The sequence below is a fragment of the Myotis lucifugus genome, unplaced genomic scaffold (assembly GCF_000147115.1).
Source record: "Myotis lucifugus unplaced genomic scaffold, Myoluc2.0 scaffold_440, whole genome shotgun sequence".
Taxonomy (NCBI): Eukaryota; Metazoa; Chordata; class Mammalia; order Chiroptera; family Vespertilionidae; genus Myotis; species Myotis lucifugus.
The window spans coordinates 713,321-724,230 of NW_005871488.1; the positions used below are offsets into that span (position 1 = coordinate 713,321).

Sequence of the window (10,910 nt, forward strand, 5' to 3'; positions counted from 1 at the left end):
GCAGACTTCCCAGGCCTCGCTTTACCCTTCTGTAAAATGGGGATAATAGGAGTATCCCCTCAACGAGTTATGAGGATTAAATGGGAAAATGCACCAGTACTGGCCTCCCAGACACTAACCTCGCGGCGGAGTGGGACCTGCTGCCTCCCTGGCCTTTGATACGCGGTAGAGCACTGCCTGCTGGCTTAGTGAGTGGTGGCTGCTGTATGCAAGGCACCTGCTAGGCGCTGTCTTAGAAACACGGAAGACCTCTGAGACACAGGGGCCTGTGAGCCTTTAGGGTCCATTTTGATACACAGTAGGTCCTCGGGTTATGTCGGAGATCCCTTCCCCTTAGACTTTTCCTTATCTAATAATAGGCATTTTCTGTGCCTAATCAATGTTACTGGTTTATTATTGTTACTTTTGTTCCTGGTATGTAAATGTTATACTAGATGCAGAAAAACAAAACTTGACAAACAGCAGAAAGACTCGGATCATGGTGGCTCAAAAATTAGAAATGATCCAGAATACTTTATAACAAGGACATAGGATCTGACTGCCTCCCATTTACCTGCCCTTTTTGAATAATAATACATTAGGTCCTCGGGTCACGTCCGAGATCCATTCCTAGGGGGAGACGTAATGTGATTTTCACCGTAAGTCGGAACCCACCTACATAAGCACCTACGTCACTCACATGGAGCACATACACAGCAGTAGTGAAGTGAAACAGTAAAAAATAATTAAAAGAAAGATAACAATTCCTGACCTTTACTTGTGGTAAATAAATAATAAAAAACATAAAGCACATATGTACATACATCGAAATGACAGAACTTTTTTTAAATAAATAAATGGGAGATGGTGACGTAACGACGAACATACATCAAGTCTGACGTAACCGAGGACGGCCTGTATATAAAATCAAATCAAAGGGTTACCAACAAAGTCATGGAAACAGTAAGGTCTTCAAACCCAGAGTGGTCAAGGAAGGTCTGCCTGGGGAGAAATACGGCGTTTGATGAGACGTTTAAAGAGAGGGAGCATTGTTTGCTTGTTTCTGTAAATGCCTGTATTTACCATACTGGAAAAAGGCATTCCATAACTATCAGAGGAATATCGAGTGCTTTTAAGTAGATGTGTGGCTTGAAAAAAGTAATTAGAAAATTGGAAAGTAGAGTTTATCTATCTTAGGACCAGGTTCTTCAGTGATACAAAGCAGAGTCTATTAAACCTCTCTTTAGACCAGTGATGGCGAACCTTTTGAGCTCGGCATGTCAGCATTTTGAAAAACCCTAACTTAACTCTGGTGCCGTGTCACATATAGAAATTTTTTTACATTTGCAACCATAGTAAAACAAAGACTTATATTTTTGATATTTATTTTATATATTTAAATGCCATTTAACAAAGAAAAATCAACCAAAAAAATGAGTTCGCGTGTCACCTCTGACACCCGTGTCATAGGTTCGCCATCACTGCCTTAGACCCTGGTCACTTGTCACGTGTGGATGAATGTTGGAAATTCCAGAGGAGTTAGAAGAAGTGTCGTTAGAACCGTTGTTCGTTACTCGTTTTCTGCTGTAGTTCCGAAGTTACGGAATGACTTCGTACGTACAGAAATGTGTTTGGAATGCTCCTCGACTGACGCTTGTGCCTTTGCGTGTTTCAGGTCTACGGGTGCGCCTGCAGGTCCAAGCGCTGCCTCCGGCAGTAACCGCAGACTTCAGCAGACCCAGAACCAAGTGGATGAGGTACTGCTCTGAAAAGCTGAAAAGATGAATTCTCAGTCAACATGGGAACACTCTGGAAATAATTATTTAGGAAGAGTGGCACAGAAGTGTGAACGTAAAGTAAATTCTAACCATATCATAAAAGTAACACACTTTCGCCCCTGCTATTCTGGGAGCCGTGATCTAAGCAGAAGTCAGATTCTCCTGCTTCTGCTTGTTTTCCTGAAACAAATGCCCCTCCCTGAGGGCATTCCTCCCAGAACTGCCTTATAATGTATATTTTCCACAATAAAAAAAAAAAAATGGAAAAAAGAGAACTCCTTTATAAAATAGGGTAATCTAATATTCAGAATTAGACCTATAGGTTGTTCAAGCCAAGACCAACCCTTCTGATCAGATTTTCATTGAAACGCTGTTCTAATAGCCTGACTTTCTATTACTCAGCCTGAGCAGGCCTCTAGCATTAACTCCAGTTGGCGCCCATTGACATGCAGAAGGCAGATGCTGGCACATTGCTCTAGCCCCACAAATCTGCGTTTGTGGAATTCTTGAGTTAGAGGGTGCTCACAGTATCTTCGTTCTGCCCTATGTTTGCAGACCCACAACAGAAGATTGGCAAATTCAAACTAGTATTTCCATGTCCCTAAAAGCCATCATTGTCCAACAAGGATATCTTGGCCTTTCTGCATGTAGCTGCCTTAGAAAGCAGCGTTCAACTTCTGTTAAACCAGGGGCCACACACTAGTACATGGTGATGGAAGATGTGGTGGGCATGCAGTGCAGCATACAGATCATGTGTCCTAGAAATGTACACTGGAAACTTACATGATCTTATTAACCAGTTCACCCCAATAAATGTAAGAAAAATATAAAAGTAAAACTTCTGTTAAACTATGTTTAACAGTGGATTGCTAAAGCATATGGTAATATTTTTATATGATGGCTTTATGAACTTCTGAAAATTTTGTGTTTTCATGCTAAGAAACCCATTCTCATTCCATCTTGCATGAAACTTTTGTTTACTTACAAAATCAAATTGGGTCCCTTTCTTAACCAAAGGAATTTTAAGGAGAGGTATTTGTTTCTTTAGTTCAGGTGGAATTCACACAACAAATTAACCATTTGAAAGCGTACAGCTCAGTGGTTCTTTGTTATAGTCACAGTGTTGTGCAACCATTACTTCTGTCTGGTTTCACAATTTTTTGTCATCACCACAGAACACCTTGTACACGTTTAGTAATGACTCACGCTCCCTCTTTCTGCTGTTTTCTCCCATTCTAACTGGCTTTCTGTTGCTATGAATGCTCTCATTCTAGGTATATCATACAAAAGGAATCACACACTAGGTGGCCTTTTGTGTTTGGTTTCTTTCACTTAGTATCATATTTTTGATGCTCATCCAAATTGTAACAAATATCAGCACCTTGTTCCTTTTTATGGCTGAGGAATATTCCATTGCACGTGTATACCTTGTTTATCCATTCATCGGTTGATGGATTTTTCAGTTGTTCACCTTTTGGCTTTACCAATTATGCTGCTATAAACATTTGCATACAAGTTTCTGTGTGTGCATATGTTTTTATTTCTCTTGGGTATGTATCTAGGAATGGAATTGCTGGGTCCTATGGTAGTTCTGTGTTTAGCTTTGAGGAACCAGCAAACTTTCCCACAGTAGCAGCACCATTTTACATGCACACGAGCAACATCCAAGGATTCCTGTTTCTCCACACCCTCACCAACACTTGTTTTCCTGTTTTTGTTGTTAGAGACGTCCTAGTGAGTATAAAGGAGTATCTCTTTGTGGTTTTGATTTGCATTTCCTTAATGACCAGTGGTGTTGACTTTTCATGTGTTTGTTGACCATTTGTATGTATGCTTTGTAAAAATGTCTATATCAGTCCATTGCCTTTTTATTAAATTTATTGACTTTAGAGAGAAAAGGGAAGGGAGGGAGAGGGAGAGAGAGATACATCAACTTGTCATTCTATCTATCCACGCGTTCATTGGTTGTTTCCTATATGTACCTTGACCCGGGATCAAACCCGCAGCCTTGGCGTATCTGGATCATGCTCTAACCAACTGAGCTACCTAGCCAGGGCCAAGACCATTGACATTTTGATAGAGATTGTGATGACTCTGCACTTAAGTACATCATTTTGGCAAGTACCGTCATCTTAACAATAGTAAGTCTTCCACTCTGTGAACACGGGATGTCTTCCCATTTAATTAGGTCTTCGTTTTTTTCCACAGTGTTTCGTAGTTTTCAGTGTCCAGGTTTTTGCCTCCTTGGCTCAGTTTATCCATGAGTATTTTATTCTTTTGGATGCTATTGTATACAGAATTGTTTTTATTAATTTCCTTTTGATTGTTAGTATATGGAAACACTGATTTATGGATGCTGATATTGTGCCCTGAAACTTTACTGCATTTGTTTATTAACCCTACTGCGGATTCTTTGAGATTTTCTACAGATGGGATCGTCTGTAAATACGGGTCATTTTATTTCTTCTTTTTAATTTGGATGCCTTTTGTTTCTTTTTCTTGCCCAGTTGCTCTGGCCAGAACTTCCAGTCCAATGTTGAACAGCAGGAGAGAGTGTGGGCATCCTTGTCCTGTTCCCTGCTCTTAGGGGGAAAGCTTTCTGGTTTTTGTTTGTTTGTTCTATCCTCACCTGAAGATACGTTTATTGACTTGAGAGTGAGAAGAAGGGAGAGAGGGAGGGGGAGAGAGAGAGAGAGAGAAACATTGATTGGTTGCCTCCCATAAATCCCCAAACAGGATAGAACCAGCACCCTTTTAGTGTATGGGACAGGACGACACTCCAGTCAACTGAGCCACTGGCCAGGGCAGCTTTTTGCTTTTGCCCATTGAGCATGGATGGTAGTTGCGGGGGTTTTTTCCCATAAATACCCTTTATCGTGTTAAGGAAGTTCCCTTCTAGTTCTAGTTTACTAAGTGTTTATTTCATGGAATGGTGAGGCCTGGCCCCCTTTTTAGTGAAAGTTTGGCTCAAAATAACAAAGGGCTGACCTTTTGTTCTTCCGTTTCTTCATGTGTGACGTGGCGGGGTCATGTCCCTTCAGGTGGTGGACATCATGAGAGTGAACGTGGACAAGGTGCTGGAACGGGATCAGAAGCTCTCCGAGTTAGACGACCGCGCGGACGCACTGCAGGCAGGAGCTTCCCAGTTTGAAACAAGTGCTGCCAAGTTGAAGAGAAAGTATTGGTGGAAGAACTGCAAGGTAATCCTCTCCAGTTCGTCTTTACGTTCAGTCCCCTCTGCATTCTCGGGGTGGACAGAGCCCACAAATACTGGGGTGCACAAATCAGGAGGTGAGTTTGACTCCCCCTGGGAATTTGGGTTGACGCTGAATCTAAACACTGACTGTACACCCTTTTCTATCCCCACAACTAGGAGACCGCCACGTTCTGTGGCTGAGCTTGGGGAGCATGTAGACAATAAAAATAAAGTTAAAAAATAAAGAAGCAGCATGTAGGAGGGTCCAAAATCCATTACAGACATTAGCCCTCCCAGCCCCGCCCCCAGCGGAGCCCTGTACACAGGCTGCCGGGAGGGGCTGGCGGTGTGAGTGGAAAGAGCTTCCCCGACGCAGTGCGCTCGCAGAGGAGCCGAGAGCAGCGCCACCCAAGAGCAGGGCCCCTGCAGGTCTTACGTGACTGTCAGAGACACGCGCGGCCACCAGATCCCTGTGTGTCCTGCCCTCCCCTGGCTTGGAAGTGACACTTTCCCATACACTCTGTGCCCGGGAGCCCCTCCCGATGTGGGAAACTCATACACAAACAAGTGCTACTGAGGGACCGCAGGCCATTTGAGGAGCTTACGAAAAGCAGGTAAGTGACCTTCCGATCGAATTGAGAGCATCGCATTCAGGCGTTCACAGCGGCATTCTCTCCGACGAGTGCACCTGCCCTCCCTGTCCGTGCCTAGGGTGACGGGGGACGCTCTGCAGTCAGGTAATCTTTCTTTGTGGAATGTGACCTGGACGTTTCGTTGCAGATGTGGGCCATTGGCATCAGCGTGGTGGTCATCGTCATCATCATCATCATCGGTGAGTTCTGTGCTCAGCGGAACTGCTGGCTTCACGTACATGGCAGTGTAGTCCACAGATTCTCGTTCTCTTCAGTAAATGTCTTAAACACTTGAGTGTTGTATGATGAAAGTCTGAGGTATTTTATGTAAACATTAATGCTTGGAAACTCGAGAAAGTGTATTCATTCCCACTGGCCTACCCTGTTCTCTCTGGATATATTTCCATCAGAGATCGCCTTCTGTGAGAAGCAGTGTAGTCTAGCAGGTAACAGCACGGGCCATCCTAGCTCCACCGCCATCCAACTGCGTGGCTGTGGCAAGCATTTTAGTGTCGCTGAACTCGAGTCTCCTCATTTGTAAATGGGGATAATAAGAGTACCTCCCTCATGTGTTGGTTATGAGGCCAAAACTGGTTCATAGACAAAAAGTGCTTAGGGTGTTACCTGGCATATGATAATAATAACAGTTACATGAATAAATAAATACACTCTCCCATCGTTACTGTTACCGCTGATGAGACTACCTACAGTTCTGGGACAGCCCATGGCCATTTAGCCCCGTGCAGACACATCTGCGGGCCTTCCTTTGGACAGGCTGGTCTGGCCGCCACCACATGTCGCTGAGCCACGGGGAGGAGCAGGCCCGGAGCCCGCTCTGCTCACCCGGGGGCTGGAGCGCAGGTTCCTCCCGGATGCGCCGGAGCCTAACTGTCTCCTTGCTCTTCCCTCTCCCTGCTCACTAGTGTGGAGCGTGTCTTCGTGAAGAACCAGCGAGCCTCCAGCCTGCTGTTCCGGAAACCTCTTCAAGACTTTGACGTAGAGCCTGCTTTCGTATCAAGCTTACAAACTGTAATGTGTAAAATGATTATTCTCTGCTAGTTAATGTAAAGTTTGATTTTTAGGAAATGTGCCCTTTTTTTAACATGCACTCCAGACCAGAAGTGTGGTCAGCCCGGCCCGCAGTTTGCACAGTGCCTTCACCACTTCACCCGGGCTGACGGGAGGCTTCTGGAGTCCCAGAGTGCGCCGCCTCGCAGTAGCCTTGTCTGGTAATCGCCTTTAATTCCAGTTAGGGAGCTTCCTTCCAAGTTAGCTGTCCCGTCATGTGACCTTCTCTTCAGAACCACATTTAAACCTTTGGGTGATCAGATCTCCCGTCTGTGCCTTCCAGAGAGAACACTACTGTCTCACTCAAATCTGTGACAACGACAGGTTGTGCCTTATTTTCTCCTTTCCTGGTTCCTTATGCGAGAACCCTCTACTGTTTATAAGCACTACTGATGCTTTCACTGTGTTTAAAATAAGATGCTGGTAAAGAATTTTTGTTCTTACATTAGATACGAAGATGTTTACTTTCTTGTTACTGTTTTGTATCATATTTTTAAAATATTTTAATCAGAAATAACCTCTTTAAAACATTTTGATAGAACTATGGCTATGACCAAAGTTCCTATTTTGCCAAAAAGTTAAATCCAGTAAAATGCCCTTGAGTCCGCTCCTGACAGATCAATTCCAGAAGGTGACCCATGGAACTCTGGTGCCTTCGGAATCCAAGCTGTAATGTTGCTTGTGAAGCTTCTACATCCTCAGGCCTTTCTTGCCTTAAAACCCTGCAGGTGTTACAACTCCCCTTCCTAGTCACCGCGTTTCCTGGGGTTAGAGAAGGTTCCAGCTAGACCCCGACCATCTCGCACCTAGAGACAGATCGCAGAATACAGCCGTGGGCTCCAGTGTGTCTCTGAGAATTATGTGAGCAACACTGTTGTAGCCTTCAAGGAAGACGCTCTGTGAACTGGTCATGAGTTGGCCCAGGCCTCACAGCCTATAGCTTTTTGGAGTTTGTTTCCATTTTTGTTCATATTCCCCTTCCTGAATCTGTCTCCTACAGTAGCTTTTAGTTAGCATTGGTCAGGGTGGCTGACTTCTCACAGAGGTAGCTGACCGAGACACTGTCTTTCTTCGCTGTCATAGACGTAGACTGTCTGCACAAGATGCTGCTTTGTCCCCTGAGAGAATTCTGTTGGGACTTTCAGCATCAGGATGTGCGGCTCAAGGGCGGGCAGTCAGGTGTGAATGAAGACAGGCAAGGAGGCCCGAGGGAGAAGCAGAGGTTTACACTCCGCCTGCCGTCCGGGAGCTCACATGCTGGCCCGGGACGTGCAGAGCAGCGGCAGCTGAGTCCGCCAGGACACGGGTTCCGTTCCTTTGGCATCTGTCCCCTATGGCACTGACATGAGTGAGAACACGCCCGGCTGTGAGAAGGAAGCAGCCGTCAGTGTAGGGACGTCAGCCCCCTCGACTCAGGGTCTCTGGCCGAGTCTGACATCGAAACTGTGGTGCTCTCTCCTTGGCCTGTGCTCAGCCCCATGTAACCCACCGGCTCCTGCATTAACCCAGGATACCTCACTCGTTTCTGCATGTAGCTGGGAACTGCCCACTGTAATGACTTCAATAAAGTGTTTATCAACATCATTCTGGTCCTGTGTTGCTTATAGAGGAGGAGCTGTGCCTGGCAAAGTCCTAAAAATGGCGTTCCTTGCCGTGCCCCCTGCCTCCCTATAATCCCCTACTCACCAGTCCCTCCCTGAGCTCCCTAACTTCCTGTTACCCAGCATATCCCCATCCGCCAGTGAACAGAGCAAACTACCCTCTTGTGCAGAGTGCTTTCCAGTATAGGAGACGGGGGGAGGAGGGGGGGACTGGCTTTCTCATGGACACCGAATCTGTCAGCATGTGGCTTCTGAATTCTTAAGTATGTGGTCTTTCAAGGTGCTGTGAGAGCTGGCCGGCGTGTGGGACAGCAGGCCGCTGCCTGCCTGGGATGGGGGGTATCGTTTGGGAGGTGAGGGACACTTCCAACACGTGGTTCCTGTTCTGATTCTGCTTCTCTTTCCCCTTGAACATAGTCTCTTACTCAGCAGCCCCTGGGGAAGCATATCATGCGGTGGAAGTAGACTTAACGTTTACCGTAAAATGTCCGTTTCCATGGCATCCTATTGGGAGAGAAGAGGTGGACTTTCCCCACTGCCTTGGACAGATGGGCATTCCTTTTCTTGTCCGACCTGCTATTGTCCTGGAAAAGAATTGTGCCTCTTCTTCAGGTCCTTCTTATCATGAAATCTGTAGAACTTCGGTGCCATTTTCAAGATTTTGAAGGAAATCTACCATGTATGGGCTCCTCTTTCTCTGCCCCCCCTTAAATGTCAGGGTTCCTTGGGGCAGGGTGCTCAGCCAACTTGTCTTTCATTCCACTCACTCTCAGTCATCTATTCCCATGTTTCTGCTCATGAACCTACTGATGGCTGGCCTGTTAGACATAGGCCTCCCAACTCAATATGAACCTAACAGCCTCCCACTCCTCTTCTTCTATCTGTATATATAAAGGCCAAGTGACGGGAACCCCAGGACAACCGGCTGCTTTGACAAGCACTGCGGCCCCAATTGGCCCCCCAGCTGCCTGTGGCCCCTCTCCGCCAGCCAGCCTGGCCCCCCATCGGCCCCACCCCACCCCGATCGGGGGCAGGGCCAGCCCGCTGACCTCCTGTGCCCCCTGCCACCCCAGCCCCAATTGGAGTGGGCCGGCTGGACCCCACCTGTGCACAAATTCGTGTACCGGGCCTCTAGTCAATAATGTCCATCCAGAGAATGGCTGAGAAATCCAACGGCCTACCTGACAACTCTACTTCTCAAACATAACGTGAAAACGTAACTCTCAGTCTTCCCTCTAAGTTTATGTCCCATCACAAATGGCTCTGCTTAAACCAGACTCAGGAGTCACCTTGCTGCTCTCTTCTCATTCCATCCACAGGGCTCTGTGCCCCCAAATGTATCTTCTTGGAATCAAGGCCTCCTAACTTTGAACTATTTCCTGTGCAGCAGTCTGATACAAATCACTGTCTTGCTTAAAACCAGCCCCTTTCCACCACCATTAGAAAGAAATCCAAGTTTCCCTAATGATAAGGCCCACTGTAGTCTGGCCCTTCCTAACTTCTGACCCCAACTGGCACCATCCTCCCCCTCCCTGTTCTCCAGGCAAAGTATCCTGCCTTTCGGTTTCTCACCAGCAAACCTGCTCTATGGCAGGGCCTTCCCCACCCCCTTCACACACCCAGGTTTCAATTTCACCTTCTCAGAGGCCTCCCGGATTCCCTGGCTAATGTGCCTCTTGCCTCCTTCACCCCCAGGCCTGTCCTAGTTACACCTTATCCAGTGGTTCTCAACCTTCTGGCCCTTTAAATACAGTTCCTCATGTTGTGACCCCCAACCATAAAATTATTTTCGTTGCTACTTCATAACTGTCATTTTGCTACTGTTATGAATCGTAATGTAAATATCTGATCTGCGGGATGGTCTTAGACGACCCCTGTGAAAGGGTCGTTCGACAGCCAAAGGGGTCGCGACCCACAGGTTGAGAACCGTTGCAAGCTTGTTTCATGTTCTGCACAGCACCTGCCACCTCCTGAACTTTATGGAGTTGTTCATATGTTTTATGTCAATAACATGTGGACTCCCTGAGTGGCCACAACGCTCTCCCGGCCCAGGGGCCACACTCATCACTAACCAGATATGCATTCAATAAATACTTGAATGAACGCACCCTGACGAAAGAGCTTCAGAGGCGAGTGCGATCTGCCATCATTTGGAAAAAATAAGATGGTTTATCCAACACACGGCATGAACAACGGGCACACTTCCCTTCCTATGCAATTCCTTTCATTCACCCGACAAACACTGAAGATTTCTGATGGACAGGCCCTGGCGAGGGGTGCAGGTCTGCACGGCGCCCTCCACCAGGGATGAGCTGGTGCACCCTCAGCCTCCGGTACTTTAAACGGGCGTCTCCACGCCCCCCTTTCCTGGAGGCGCGCCCTTTACAAACACTGTCTTCCTCCAGGGCCCCGCCCCCTGCTTCCCCGCCAGCCTGTCGGGATTGGCCAGCCTTCCGCCCAACCGCGTGACGTAAGACGCTCTGGGGGCCTTCGCCCCCGCCCACTCCCCTCGGGTTACGTAACCTGGGCGCCCCCGTCCGGGCCCCGCCCCTGGACCAAAGAAGGCCGAGGGACCGGGACGGAAATCGCTGGGCCAGGGGGGGGCCGGGTAAGGGGGGGGGGGGGGGGGGGGGGTGGGGAACTGGTGGACGCGGGG

At 47.4% G+C, this 10,910-nt stretch overlaps 1 protein-coding gene across 1 annotated transcript; it reads left to right on the forward strand.

Annotated features, from left to right (window-relative positions):
* The first annotated feature begins 1,589 nt into the window (after positions 1-1,589).
* Positions 1,590-8,237, forward strand: VAMP3 (vesicle associated membrane protein 3). The gene is made up of 4 exons (XM_014468269.1): positions 1,590-1,736; positions 4,799-4,957; positions 5,734-5,785; positions 6,509-8,237. The coding sequence occupies exons 1-4, from the start codon at positions 1,605-1,607 to the stop codon at positions 6,526-6,528; spliced, it is 363 nt and encodes a 120-aa protein (XP_014323755.1). The 5' UTR covers positions 1,590-1,604; the 3' UTR covers positions 6,529-8,237.
* The last annotated feature ends 2,673 nt before the right edge of the window (positions 8,238-10,910 follow it).